General features: G+C 47.3%; 1 protein-coding gene across 2 annotated transcripts; it reads right to left on the bottom strand.

Annotated features, from left to right (window-relative positions):
• Nucleotides 1–774: 774 nt before the first annotated feature.
• On the bottom strand, nucleotides 775–12,296 carry TNFSF4 (TNF superfamily member 4). Of its 2 annotated transcripts, none has more exons than XM_069862413.1 (3): nucleotides 11,605–12,296; nucleotides 6,644–6,680; nucleotides 775–3,016 (listed from the first exon to the last, which is right to left on the bottom strand). In XM_069862413.1, the coding sequence occupies exons 1-3, from the start codon at nucleotides 11,800–11,802 to the stop codon at nucleotides 2,655–2,657; spliced, it is 597 nt and encodes a 198-aa protein (XP_069718514.1). In that variant the 5' UTR covers nucleotides 11,803–12,296; the 3' UTR covers nucleotides 775–2,654. The 2 variants fall into 2 exon arrangements, with proteins under 2 accessions (XP_069718514.1, XP_069718513.1); XM_069862412.1 differs by having other exon boundaries at nucleotides 6,644–6,686.
• Between the last annotated feature and the right edge of the window lie 2,665 nt (nucleotides 12,297–14,961).

Consider the following 14,961-nt stretch of genomic DNA (forward strand, 5'->3'; position numbering starts at 1 on the left):
GAAAGGGAAATGCACTGTCCATCCAGAGTTAGGGCTTGCCACCAGAAACTTCCTAGTCCAGCCTTGCATTTCAACACCTCCAGTTGCAGTGGGCTTCAAAGGGTGACCTGAAACCTCAGCACACTGACCTGGCTGAACAGAACTGTAAGAGGTGACTTTAGCACCATCTACAAGCTCCTACAAGGCCTTAACAAACCCAACAACAAAAATGAATGCTTCTCACATCAAAGAGGCTCTTCCTTGTGGTAGAAGGGGTCACCACGTGCAAACAGAAGCTCATGGTATAGAAACTTAACGGGTGAGCATAGTCAGTCCCTCGAGTAATTAATCTCAGGAATGGTTCAACTTTAATTTCCAGACAAGTATGTGTACATGTATGTATACATGTAAGGCAGCCTAGCTCAGCCTGAAAGTGCAGAGGAATCAGTGTATGAAATGCCCTTTCCCACTCCAAACAAGAAGAAAGGGTGCATCTTTCTGAGGTACAAATCCATTTGTGTTTAGGCTTAATCTTTCTTGGATAGTTGTCCACACCACTGACACGGCCTGCCTTGTCTGTGTTAGCCCATGTTGGGAAGCTCATGCCCTGTTTACACTTGGGGAGAGCTGAAACTGAAGCCAAGCTGTGAAAAACATGAAAATTTCGTATCACTTTCATACCAGTGGAAATGTCTGCTCAAAGTGTGAATGTATAATTCACCCGTCTGCCCCCCACAAGGGACACTGCAAGTCTGAATGCTATAAAGGAAAGTTTTATTAGCTTTTAAGAAGGGAAACACTCTCACCTCAACTGAGGAGCATGACATCCCCAGCCTAGGGGCAGAGCATAGCTGCCCTTGATCCCCACAGTGGGCAGAGCAGGCAGAGTAAGAGTCAAAAATTCTCCCTGCAGCTGGGGAAGAGCGTCCTGCTGGTGCAAATCAGTCCACAGCTTCTCAGTCCCGAGATGAGAAAAAGCTGCTTCTCAGCACTGCATGAATAACTGCTTTGGCCACAGAGGTTTCCTCTGGGGCTGTGGCCTGGCCCCAGGAAGGGAAGTTCATAAAACCTGCCAACAGCAGTGTAAAGTATATGGAAAAGCTCATCAAGGCCTGGAGGATTTCATTAGCTGTCTTTGGCACCTGAGCTCGCAGGGGTGCTCAGCCAGGAGTAAGTCAAACAGGGAGCCAAGGTGGGTGGCAGCACAGTACCCATGAAGCAGGAACACTCCAGGGCATTGGGAGCATCAACAAAAGGAGCTTAGTGCTTACACCCTAAAATCTGAATCCCTCCCAGTGGTTCTAAGAAATCTGAAGTAACATTTCTATGTCTACAGTATAAATACATAAATACTTCTAACAAAGGACTTTGGAGAGTGCAGCCAGCAGTGAGATGTCACAAGATTGCTGGAGTTCCTCGGGAGCCAGGTAGCTGACTTGCCATTGAATTCTGTCCCACTTCAACCAAAAATACAACAGTCACTGCTTGTACTCAGGTCACACACAGCCTGCAACATGGGCAGGGCAGGACTTGTCCTCAGCAGCCACAAGTCATAATGAGAAGAGTGGTGCACAGCTGAGAATTGCTGAGAGCAGTCTTTTTCTGACTCCAGCAGGAGCCAGGCAGGGTGTGCGTGGGTGCACAAGGACAGCATGGAGGTTGTACCTGTGAAACTCTCTGTGGTGCATACCTGTATGATAAGGTCTACTGCAAGGTTCATGGGAACCATCTGAATCCTCCCAGAGTAATGGATGTGCAGACCTGCATATTTCACTGGGTCCATTAGAGAAAACCCATGAAGTCCAGAGTCTTCACATTTTTCTGAATTTTTGTATGCCTGGATCATTTTTTGATTAGGCCAGTCTGTGTATGTGTGCTTGAAAGAGATTGCCTGACAACGCCATCAACAGCAGATGTTAAGATATAAATGTTCCACCAGATACTCACTCAGCTCAGGAGTAGTCTGCAGACAGCTGGAAAAAGCCAGTGGGTCTCTGCTCCTGAAAGCTGCTCCTAAAAAACTCATTGTCTCTGCAGGGCCTGCACTTCTTCTGTCTAGTGCAATCCTCTTAGCCCATTTCAAAAAATCACCTTCCTTCTGCGGCTTTTACCTGTCAGAGAGCGTTTGTCAGCATCACTGCAAAGGAAGACCCTTGCCTCTGCTTCCTCGTCTCTTGCCTTGCCAGGCAAAGGACTATTGAGCACATCTTCTCCTCCTCTCCAAATGGCTTCAAGACACCGGCAGTATCTTCCTGATTTACTAGACTTTTAATTTAGCAAATATACAGTGCATTTCTGCTATATACAGATAATGTAAAGTAAATAGAGAAACTCAGGTTTTCTCTGGACATAAGCTAAGCTTAGGTGACTTTCTTTGACTTTCATTTCTATTCTTCTCAAGGGCTCCATACATCCCGTTCTCCAATGTTACAAAGATCCGTCCTAGATAACAAAACAGCTGTGCAGAGCTCCAAAGACAGGAACTTGGTATGCACTATATAAAGCCTGTTTGCACTGTGATTTATCTGTGCTCCATCTGAGGCTTTCTGCAGCCCCAAGGAGAGAGTTGAGAGCAGTCTGCCTGTACAAGTACAGCCTGGCAGAACAAGCCTCCCATAGGCAGATGGATCAGTAGGAAAGGCTATAATTTACATGTCCATTTCATATGTCATCTTCTACAGTGAGCAAGTGAAGGGATGTAGTAACACAAAGCTAAGAGACAAATCCCTGATACTGGCATTGGAGCTAGTCCCCAGAGTGATCTTATCTTGAGCAAACAAGTAGAGCACTGTCGTGACATCTACTGCATTGTTGCTGTCCTGTACAGTTTGCTTCCAGAGGTCCCAGCTGTCTGTCTTGTCTGTCTTCCACAGTGTCATCTTCAGAGAGTCCTTCTTCCCTGGGTCAGGGAAAAGGACAAAACCCTTCAAAGACACTAGGTAGAGGCCATCGCAGGTGATCATGATGGAACGATTTCTGATCTGAATGGAGCCTACTTCAGCAGTGAGATTCATGGCTACTCCTTTGATGCTTATACCTGGAATGGAAGAAAGCAAAGATGATCCTATGATCAAAAATATCTTCTCAGAAATGGGCTGTTTTATATGGACTGACTGCAGGAAAAGAGGAAAAACATAGGAGAGGAAGAGAGGACTAGAGAATAGGGCAGACTATAGTTAGAATAATCATAGAATAACCAGGTTGGAAGAGACCCACCGGATCATCGAGTCCAACCATTTGTATCAAACACTAAACCATGCTCCTTAGCACCTCGTCCACCCGTCCCTTAAACACCTCCAGGGAAGGTGACTCAACCACCTCCCTGGGCAGCCTGTTCCAGTGCCCAATGACCCTTTCTGTGAAAAATTTTTTCCTAATGTCCAGCCTAAACCTCCCCTGGTGGAGCTTGAGGCCATTCCCTCTTGTCCTGCCCCCTGTCACTTGGAAGAAGAGGCCAGCACCCTCCTCTCTACAACCTCCTTTCAGGTAGTTGTAAAGAGCAACGAGGTCACCCCTCAGCCTCCTCTTCTCCAGGCTAAACAAGTCCAGCTCTCTCAGCCATTCCTCATAAGGCCTGTTCTCCAGCCCCCTCCCCAGCTTTGTTGCTCTTCTCTGGACTCACTCCAGAGCCTCAACATCCTTCTTGTGGTGAGGGGCCCAGAACTGACCCCAGGATTCAAGGAGTGGTCTCACCAGTGCCGAGTACAGAGGGAGAATAACCTCCCTGGACCTGCTGGCCACGCTGTTTCTGATACAAGCCAAGATGCCATTGGCCTTCTTGGCCACCTGGGCACACTGCTGGCTCATGTTCAGTCGGCTGTCAACCAACACCCTCAGGTCTTTCTCCTCCAGGCAGCTTTCTAGACAGGCTTCTCCTAGTCTGAGGCATCATCTACAGTGGAAATCGCCAGGTTCCCATTCCTGAGCAAACTGTGCCTTTTGGACTACAGTTTCAGTTTATATGAATTATTCCCCCAAGTTTCTATGTATGCATTATTTATTAACTGTATGTCTTACTTAAAATACAGACATGTAAGTAAAACATCCCTGTAAGTTTAGGAAGCACAGGTTCCTTTTCAGGGAAATAAAGGCAGTAAAAAATAAAATAAAAAAGTTCAGAGCTGGAAGGAAGAGAAAAAGTGCTTTCTGTGGAGATGCTGGTGACATAAATACTTGTCTTTTGGGGTTTTTTTAAACAGAAGGCGGGATAAAAGAGCAACATAGAGACAGAAATGGAAGAAACAAATGAATACAGAGCAGAGTCAGGAGAAACTAAACCAGAAATTAGCATGAAAGATCTTCTCTTGGAATGACCAGTAACAGTTCCCAAGGCTGTGCTGGAAGTGTTTCCCTGCTGTGCTCCTGGGTTTTCAGCACACCAGCTGAAACGCTGGGGACATCAACAGATGGTCTCCTTGCAGAAAACAAAGCACCTCTGTGCTGAGGCCAAATTTCTCAGGCTTTTTCTCTAGGAACATTGGTTTCTATTGGGTGAGACTCATCACTAACTTATGATATTAACTGAAAGTAAAACTGTCAACAATATTTTTAGTAAGATTTAAAAACTTTACTACTTGCTTCTATCATTGAGGTACATCATCAGACAAAACATCCAGCGTAGTCAGGCAGTGCTCTTTCTGCTGCCATCTGTGTGCTTGCTCACTCTTCCCCATGAAAGGGAAAGGCTGTGGATGTGGTCTTCCTGGACTTCAGTAAAGCCTTTGACACAGTTTCTCACAGCATTCTGCTTGAGAAACTGTCAGCCTCTGGACAGGCACACACTCTCCTGGGTGGAAAACTGGTTGGATGGCCGGGCCCAGAGAGTGGTGGGAAATGGTGTGAAATCCCGCTGGAGGCCAGTGACAAGTGGGGTTCCCCAGGGCTCAGTGCTGGGTCCAGCCCTGTTCAATGTCTTCATCAATGATCTGGATGAAGGCATCGAGTGCACCCTTAGCAAGTTTGCGGACGACACTAAGCTGGGTGGAAGTGTCGATCTGCTGGAGGGTAGGGAGGCTCTGCAAAGGGATCTGAACAGGCTGGACCACTGGGCAGAGTCCAATGGCATGAGGTTTAACAAGGCCAAATGCCGGGTCCTGCACTTGGGGCACAACAACCCTGTGCAGTGCTACAGACTGGGAGAAGTCTGGCTAGAAAGCTGCCTGGAGGAGAAAGACCTGAGGGTGTTGGTTGACAGGGACTGAACATGAGCCAGCAGTGTGCCCAGGTGGCCAAGAAGGCCAATGGCATCTTGGCTTGTATCAGAAACAGCGTGGCCAGCAGGTCCAGGGAGGTTATTCTCCCTCTGTACTCGGCACTGGTGAGACCACTCCTTGAATCCTGGGGTCAGTTCTGGGCCCCTCACCATAAGAAGGATGTTGAGGCTCTGGAGCGAGTCCAGAGAAGAGCAACAAAGCTGGTGAAGGGGCTGGAGAACGGGCCTTATGAGGAGCGGCTGAGAGAGCTGGGGTTGTTTAGCCTGGAGAAGAGGAGGCTGAGGGGTGACCTCGTTGCTCTTTACAACTACCTGAAAGGAGGTTGTAGAGAGGAGGGTGCTGGCCTCTTCTTCCAAGTGACAGGGGGCAGGACAAGAGGGAATGGCCTCAAGCTCCACCAGGGGAGGTTTAGGCTGGACGTTAGGAAAAAATTCTTTACAGAAAGGGTCATTGGGCACTGGAACAGGCTGCCCAGGGAGGTGGTTGAGTCACCTTCCCTGGAGGTGTTTAAGGCACGGGTGGATGAGGTGCTGAGGGATATGGTTTAGTGTTTGATGGGAACGGTTGGACTCGATGATCCGGTGGGTCTCTTCCAACCTGGTTATTCTGTGATTCTGTGATTCTATGAATGGCCTCAAGCTCCACCAGGGGAGGTTTAGGCTGGACATTAGGAAAAAATTTTTCACAGAAAGGGTCATTGGGCACTGGAACAGGCTGCCCAGGGAGGTGGTTGAGTCACCTTCCCTGGAGGTGTTTAAGGCTCGGGTGGACGAGGTGCTAAGGGGCATGGTTTAGTGTTTGATAGGAATGGTTGGACTCGATGATCCGGTGGGCCTCTTCCAACCTGGTTATTCTATGATTCTGTGAAATCACTCACATAAATCAGGGAATCATTGTCTTGTTTCAGGAAGACCCCAAAAGCACACCATGTATGCTCAGTAATTTCTCAAACTTACTTTTCTTGGGTTTTTGCAGAGTGAAAGCTTGGATTAGTAAGTAGGTAAGTGTTACAGAAATCTACTCAGATTTTTAGTTTTTTATTCTGCTCCGGGAAATCCCTTTTGGTTTTGGCAACTTGCAGCACTGGGTCAGATTTGGCCTCTCTTCCCCCAGACAGTTCTCCTAGCAACTTTCTTCATCAGAAGAAATAGCCATTGGTATAACACGAAGTAGTTTACAGCCTCCAGTGTTTCAGGGCCACTGGCTACCGTGATGGTCCCCAAGGACCGTGGGTCGGTGAGCCCTCTTGGGTGCTGGAGTGCTGGGAGATGCAACTTAGGGAAGCTGGGAGCCACTGCCATGCACTGGGGGAAACTTCCATGGGTACCAACGTCACGGGAACCCCTGAGGGAAAGGCTCTGGGGAGCCAGAAGCCATTAATGTAACTGGGGCAGTGCTGCACAGCCCTAAGACCCTTCCCTGGGAGCCCCCTTGCCCCAGTGCCCACCCACCTGTGTACCGGATGTGGGTCCATGGCACTCCATCACTCTGAGGCTGAAAAAACAGAAGATAAATCCTTGTTAATGCAATGTGCAGGCTTCTCTCTGCTGCTACAGCTTTCGTTTCTCCACCTGATCTGGACCAGGACCACAGCTCTAAAAGCACTGCAGGCAGCCCTAGCTGGCACAGTTGCTCCTAGCCAGCTAAGCTTTTTGTTTGCTTTTACATCAAATTGTTGTAAAGCGTGAATTTAGCATGGTTCCTAGCCAGTTTGACTTCCAGCCTGCTGCTGGAGCCCTCCAGACAGAGCACACCAGGTGGTGTTGGACCTGTTCCAAAAAACAATCCAATGAACATAATCAAGTCAGACCAAACAGTAACGAAGGACCTTGGGGTGCAGAGCCTCTTCTGCACAGCCCCCTTGAGCCTGACTTATACAGCCAGGGGTGACTGTTTGCCAAGCTGGGACCCAGCCGTACCCCCACTGTCACACTCTCCTCCTGCAGTGTGCTTAGGGTGGGTCTGGCTTTGTGGCTCCTTGCACTGTGGGTCAGGCTGTTCCTGGATACACGTCTACCAAGGGCTCCCATAGAAGTGCATTAAGACAACTTTAAAACTGATTTGCATTTTACGAGTGTAACAGGAAAAGTGAATGCAAGTACAGAAGTGTGTATTGTACTGATCAGATGCGCAGAACTCTAAGCTTCTGTATTTAGATTTTTAAATCTGAACTATGGATCTCAAACCCATCTCTCATCTTAACCACATGAGGCCCAAATCTGCAGTCTCTTCACAACCACAAGTCTTTAGTGTTTTGCCTGATTAAAGAGTGAAAGGTTAGCCTTGCTCGTGTTCTTCTCTTTACCTATGTCATAGGTTTCCTAAGGGAGAAGGTGGGCTGATGAGATCTGTGTTGGGCGGACTTTCATGTATGTGGCCTCACGTTACAGGGACAGAGCAGCTCCCTGACTCTGAGCCCAGGTAAAGTGCTGGGACAGAGTAGAGAGTAAGCACAGACATACAAATCTGCAAGCTCCATGCTGCGTCCTGGTGAAGGCAAACAGCAGAGGAAGGGAGTTGAAGCCCAGATGCCTTGTGTGGTCTGTGCAGTAGGGTCAAGTGTGTGCTGCTGGTAGTAAAGGTCTGCTCTGGCACCCTCTAGTGCTGCCACAGCTGATGGTCTGCCACTTGCACCACTGAAAAGGCTGGATTTGACTACCAAATATGAGCTTTTACTGCACACTGGCTCTGGTGGAACTATCTTCCCTGATATTACTGATCTTGTACACTGCCTCAGCAGCTCAAGTCTTAGGCTTACTCTTTTTCTAGGCACAAGCACTTCACTCTTTGGCTCAGGCAGCTGGGGTTTCCAGGTAGCTGGAATTTCCAAGTTGTTTCCCAACAAGATGATAGTTAAGTACAGGATCACTGAGCTTCTGGGGTCAAACATCCACCACACTCTGCCTGATCTGGCCACTGGTGGGCAGGGTGTATTAAACACAGACAGATTGGGTGACAAACTTGCAACAATTGTAAGCATGGTTTGTTTGATAGGAACGGTTGGACTCGATGATCCGGTGGGTCTCTTCCAACCTGGTTATTCTGTGATTCATATCTGTCCCCTTTTCGCGTATGCACATTGCCTGTGTTACATATCTCTACCAGTTATTGCATGACCCCAAAGCACTTTGCAACTATCTACTAGTAACTTCTGAGGAGAGCAGGTACTGTAGGACTGGAAGGGCATTCATGAGCTAGTGAAAAAGTTGGTCACCCCTCTTTCTCTGTTCTGCCTTCTTATGGTGTGTGGGAAAGGATGCCAGGAGGGCTGAGGTCTGAGAATTGCTCCTTACTGACTGCTTTGGATTTCCCCGTATCATTTCCACACAGAGTTTCCACATAATTTTTGCCCATTCTTGATCCCCAAACATGAGATTTCCTCTTATCTGGGACATTGTGTCTAGAGTCATGCAACACGGCAGAAGCTTCAGGAATAGTTTTGTACTGCATAACATGCAAATCTTAGGGAACCATAGCAATGTGTGCTGTTTGAAAGGATGGTTGCGATCATGTGCCTGACTCCCTGTGTCATACAGATTGCAGATGACTGTGCACTGGAAGTGGGTTGTACCTTCTCCACATCAGGAGATATTAAGATTATGGCCATATCTTCCTTACCTATGTTAAACCTCTGCATGATTGCTCTTCCTGCCCTATTCAGGCAGATCCATCCTGAAACAGCTCATTAGAAGCTTTTGAGTTCCCAACAGCTGCCCAAGGCTTTTACCCCTCATGAATTTTCCATTGAAGGGGTTTCACATCCTTGGATCACACCATGGCCAGATCCCAGCTGCTGTGACAAGAGCAGGTAATTCCAGCAGAGATGGGAACTCCCAGGTCTTGCAGATGAGAAAGCAGACTATCAGTGCTATTTTTTTTTTTTATTATTACCTTGCTTATTTGGAAATCACAGCAGAGGCTTGCTCTCTAGGCAAGATATTGCCTAGATATATGCTATCTTATATATATATAAGATATATGCTAGGCAGCATCATGACAGAAATCAGATCTCTGCCCTTTGTTGTTAAGCACAATCTGGGCTGCAGATGCTGGCTTTCCTGAGCACATATCATGACACTATTTGCACTGTGTTTTCACAGAACTGTCCAGGGTTTTTTTTTCAGGAGCCGTCTAGACAATGGGAAGGAATCAAAGATGATCTTGCTATGAAAAAACACAGCTACTGTCTTGCTATTAAAGTTAGCATGGTGCTCTCCAGCCCTGAAGAGCAGAAGGAGACTCTGCTGAAGTGACGGAGACCAGCTCACAGGGACGTCTTAGAGAGACTAGACGGACTACTGCTCTGGTGGCAAGTAGCAATTCTTTATTCCTCAACCAGAGTTTTTATACTCTCCTGGGAGAGCTTGCCAGTTTCTACCAAGCTTGAGTGCACTGTTTATATTACGGCTATTCTTACTGTGAGAATACAAGTTCTGCAAGTTCTACAAGTGAGGGACTACGTGTCTGTTCAAGGATTCACACATTCTTCTGTTTGTGCTGGTCTTATCTTAGACCTGCAGGTGTTCTTGAAATATATTTAACTCGGGCCCTGGAATGATGAGAAGCTAAGAATGTTGCCAAGAGCCCTGATAGTCCACATCCTCCCTGTCAGGAGGAGCAGCTTTGTTGTTGGCATGATATTCTGTTCCTGACCCTTTCAGGCCAGACAGAATATTGCTCTCCAGGCTCTTGGCTTTCATTATTCTGTCTTTGACCCTTTCAGGCCCCCAGAATGTCTAATAGTTCTCCTCACTGAAGAACAGGGACAACCTCTCAGTTGTTTCCGTGGACTAGTGCAGCCTGCTGCTCTGATACTGCTGTGCCCCTACTTCCATAAAGTCTATCTCCCTAAACAGTCCAAAGAGCTAAGTCAAGCTAAGACTTCTATCTCTTCTGTAGACATGTATATGGCCAGTTTGTGGTTATCCTCCCAAGACATGAAAAGCCTCCATGTATAGCCTGCAAGACCGCTCCTGCACAACATGGTTGTTTGCCTAAAATAATAGAAACCAGTTCTAAGCCTCCGGTTACCAAGACTGAAAAAGGTCCTCTGGTGACTTCCAGGGTCTAGACTTTTCACCTGCTGCAGTTGCTACTCTTCAAGCACCCTGTTTCAATTGTTTTCGTTGAGGAAGGAAAACTCCAGGTACTCAGCTACTCCTCTCTTGGGTCTGTAAGTCTCACAGCCCCTGCCATCATCCTCTGGAGAAGGAGGTTTTGAATTAATATTTTTACAGAAGAGAGAGAGATTGAAGGCTGAGGAGTCACAGCCAGAGTGTGAACCAGGAGAAGTTTCTGTATCTCAAGCATTGTGGTAGCTTGCCCTTCACTGTTTGGCTCCCAGTGCAATTTCTCCCAAACTAGTGGAAGGAGAAGAACACTGAACTGAATGAAAATGAAAAGTGGTATCTTTCAATGTTATCAGGGTCATCATTCTGCATTCAGTAATCACTGTGAGACTCAGGGCAGTGAACTTGTGCAGAGCACAAGAATCTTCATTAAGCAGCAAAGGACCCAGAGGACAAGACCCTCTCTCCCTTGCATGGTTATGTGCCTGGCTTGCTTCTCTGCCAAGTCTAAGTGGGAGGAAAGAATGAATTCTGGTAAGACAAAACACAACAAGCTTTAAAGTGGTACGTAGCTTTTGGAGAAGTTGTGGGAGGAGAAGCAGCTAGTGCATAAGCAGCAGTGAAAAGTTGTTGACAATCCACCAGCCCGCAAACATGTGAAAGAGGCATATGTATTTGCTGCAATTTTGGCTGAAGCATTTTGAGTTTCTCTGTGACAGATATTGTTTGCAGTGGTATTATACACCCACAAAACTCTGGCCACACTCTGGTACACTCATGTACACACAGAGGTTGTTCTCTGCAGACTAGATGGCTATTCCTAAAGCCTAGTATATGTGCAGGCTGAGAGCACTGAAATGTCTCAGTGCTCTTGCTAGAGGTGTCACAAGTTAGCTTGCTTTCTCAAATATCTGCCTGCACATATAGTACTTCTTAAATGTTCAAGAGGTGTTTTTGAGTAACCTGGGTTCTGATTCCTCCACTTGTTGAAAGCAAACATCCAACTGTATGGTCCCATTTAATTAAATGGAAATACACAGCAGTCACTGCAAGTAGGGGAGGGAGCAGGACGGGGCCAGACCTCCCTTTCCTGGACCAGTGCAGAGAGCATTCTTGGAATGGTTGTCCTTTCAGACAACCTGCCCCTATGCCCTGCACTGGCAATGCTAGATGTTCTTTTGAGGGCAGGCAACCATTACAATTACAATCATTAAAGAAAGGATGAAAAATCTGTGGTTTGAATAGGGAGAAACCTAAATGCTTTTTTCTTTTCTTAGAAAAATGAAAGTAATAAAGCCCATACAAAGCTTTACAGGCCAGCAGAAACCAGGTTGAACTCTTACCGTTGAGGGTCGCAGAGAATCTATACCAAGGTAAATCAAGCAGGCAAGCAGTAATATCCACTGAGCAGCTGCAGACACAAGGTGCAGCGTGTTCCTAACCTGTCCTCTTTGCCAGTTCTCCCATTCATGCTCTGCACGTTCCCTTTCACGATCCATTTGTTCTTGATTTCTCAGCTGTACATCTGGATGTTCTTCCATCTCAGGGGCTCCACCAGCAGCAGCTGGGGAAGGAGCCAGGAGCACAGCAGAAGCCTGGAGGAGCAGGGGCAGATGAGTTTGTGCTTCTGTCCCAGAAGCAGAGATGAAGTGAAGACAGCACCTTCAGGAGACTGCTTTATGCACACAGTGAAGCAGGCGGGGGAACTTCTTTGTGACTAATCTGAATTTCCCCTTCCTTCCTTTCTTTCTTTCTTTCTTTCTTTCTTGTCTTTTTTCTTTTTTTTTTTTTTTGAATGTGAATGTGGGGGCTGGCTTATTGCATCCCAGTTCAGTTTTTAGTAAGAGCATTTGAAAGCAGATGTGTTTATGTCTTTCATAGCTTCAGCTGTGGATGTCCTGACATGTGATGTTTCCAGCAATAGCTACAAGTTCAGTGGACAATGCTTGTCTTCACTCAGTCTTGTCAGTAAAAGCTCTCCTTTTTCTGTTCAGCCCCAAGTGGATGTTCACATGGCTGGCCCCATCCCTTGTCAGCAGCGTATGTTGCTGCTCTGTAAAGATGTTTAAACAGGCAGGGATGTGGGATAGGTGACCAGCATAAATGACTGGAGAGAAAATATGCACTTTACATTTCTCTTCACCTTTGTCTTCTGGCTTTAAAGCCGTGGGATGCTCGATGAAGCCAAAGAGAGTGAAAACGGAGAACTGCTCAGGGATGATCCCTTTTTGCACACTCTGAAACCTGCAGTCCAGGGAAACCTGCAGGCCTTGGGTCACCAGCACCTCCTCTTCACTTGTCTTCTTATGACACTCGCTTGTGATGCACAGAGCTGCTAAATGGGAGTTGTCTGCAGCAGGGAACATATCCTGTGCTAATTTTGGGTGACGGGCTTTCCATTCTTTTTTGAGGCAGTCCAGCACTACTCTTTCCACCACCCATTTAGCCAGATTTTTTCTGTTGTAAAGTGGTGTATCATAAGTGAAGTCAGGCGCTGCCTCCTCTTGGTGAGGATCAAGCCCGTTGGGAGTGTTATCATCTTTCTCTCTTTCAGGGATGAGTTGTCAGAAAGTTTCCCTTCCCCAAAATGTGCTCTCTCAACCTTTCACAAGGCACATGTCCTAGCAAACATGTACTGTGCATGCAGAGGAAGCAAGAGTAATGTTCTTTCATGTGTTTTTCCATCTATGTTTCCTATAAACATAAACCAGATGAAGCAGGGAGCACTGCAGCTGGGTATGTGACCTGCTGTGAGGACACCACACTTTCCTCACCTTTGTTTTTGAAAATTAACCTCAAGTTGCTGGTAGCTTGTGGATTGAGTCAGGAATATGCTCAGTTTATCTCAAGAGCAACCCAAAAGTTATGGAAACTTAGTGAAGAAGATTCATCTTTCGTATTTTCCTTTGGCTCTTGAGTGCATGGAAATTCTCATCCTGCTTTCACTGGTGGCAATTCACCAGGGCACTCTGGAGCCCTGGGCTGAATCTCAGACAAGTGAGAGGCCCCAGAAACAACCTTAACCCTCCTTCCTTGTCCAGAAATATGACTGGAGCAATAGCAGAAAGATTTTTTGCTGCCTCTGAGCAGTTCCCTCTGATTTAGAGGGTGAATTTGGAGGCAGGACTTTGACACTGCGTGGTCACACAGTGCCTGGGAGCATGGGCAACCCTACAACAAACTCAAGCATCAGCTGTTACTGAAGAGTGAAGCAACACCTTGGGATGCTGTAGAGGCCTGGTGAGGCTGGGGGGATGTGGAGAAGGTGATTAGTCACGCCCATGGATTTCCAGCATCCTACTATTTCTAGGTGCTTGCTTAAAAGGTCCGCAGAAAATAATTCACTCTGCTTGCAGCCCTGGCATCCATCCAGAGACTCTGGAAATGAGGAAATCTCACATGTGGCTTCAGAGCAGCTTCCTGGTGGGAAACAAATCCAGCTCTCGGTCCTTTCCCATGGGCGGAGGTCTCAGCCACCTGTAATACAGATGGATGGCAGTACTGGTTGCGAAGCTGGGGCCCAGCTGTCCTCGGTCCCGCAGGAAAGGTGAAACAGGCTCAGGGGCGTTGTTTGTACTGTGCAATGCTTGAGCCAGTACCTTCTGGTGCCTAGTAGTCCCTGCTGTGAGGATGTCTTGGGGCACTGTCCCTAGAACCCCCATACCGTGCAGTTGCTACGGCAGCTGAAGCAGGCAGGCACATAGGAGGGATGTGAGGCCAGGGCTGCCCCATACCTGCTTTCCTACCTGTAGCAAGAGCTGCCAGTGAGTGACTGCAGAGCAGCCAGCTGCAGGTCTCGCACAGCCTAGCAACAAACTTGTCAGTGTTACAGTGGGAAATCACAGAACAACGGCGAGCGATTATCACACCACGGCTGCCTCCCTGGAAGGGCAGGCATTGCTGTGTATCAGAGCAGCTGTCAAGCATAGCCAGCCTGGGCTGCTACACCTTGCACGCTCCCACCCTGCTCCCTCTGGGAAAGGAAATGTGGGGAAAGGAAACATGGTTTTGCCATTTGCTACTTAGTTTCTGCAAAAACATCAGGATGCTAAGATAAGATGCTGTGAGCTTGTATGATCCCTTAATTCTCACATTTTGGGTACATGCCTTTGAATCAGACGTGCATTCTTGCCCACTTCCATCTATTCTCTCTCCAACCCCGGACTTTGCACTGGTTTTGTTTCTAAGACCCTAAAAAAAAAATGTCAGTGGAGGCTGTGCGTATGTATTTCTGAAATTGCCTTGTCATTTCTATACTGCCCCAGTGCAAGTGTCGCTCAGCCTGAGTTAACAACGCTGGTAGCATTGGGGATCGAAAGCTACATTTCAAGTAATGTATTTGTCATTGCGTCCGAAACAGGAAAGAGGACAACTCATTCAGAGGCATCATAAACACCTATGCACAGACCGTCTTTCGCAGTTTTAATAGCCTTCCGCTTGTTCTCCTGCCTTGCATATGAAAACCCAAGTGCATGCAAATACGGTGGCTTTAGACATGTTTTGTCAGAGTCCCTGCTCTCCCTCCTAGAGAAACCTTCCTGGCCCTTGGCACCCCATCACGTCACAGGCTTGCTGCACACAACCAGCAATTTCCAAATCTGCTGTGTTGATCAAAATTATTTTGGTCTCTTGTCCTCAGGGACCCCAAAGCTGGAATCTCTTGGGGTTTTTCTCGACCCTTTCCAGTCATCACACCATCC

This window comes from Phaenicophaeus curvirostris, chromosome 8, assembly GCF_032191515.1.
Source record: "Phaenicophaeus curvirostris isolate KB17595 chromosome 8, BPBGC_Pcur_1.0, whole genome shotgun sequence".
Taxonomy (NCBI): domain Eukaryota; kingdom Metazoa; phylum Chordata; class Aves; order Cuculiformes; family Cuculidae; genus Phaenicophaeus; species Phaenicophaeus curvirostris.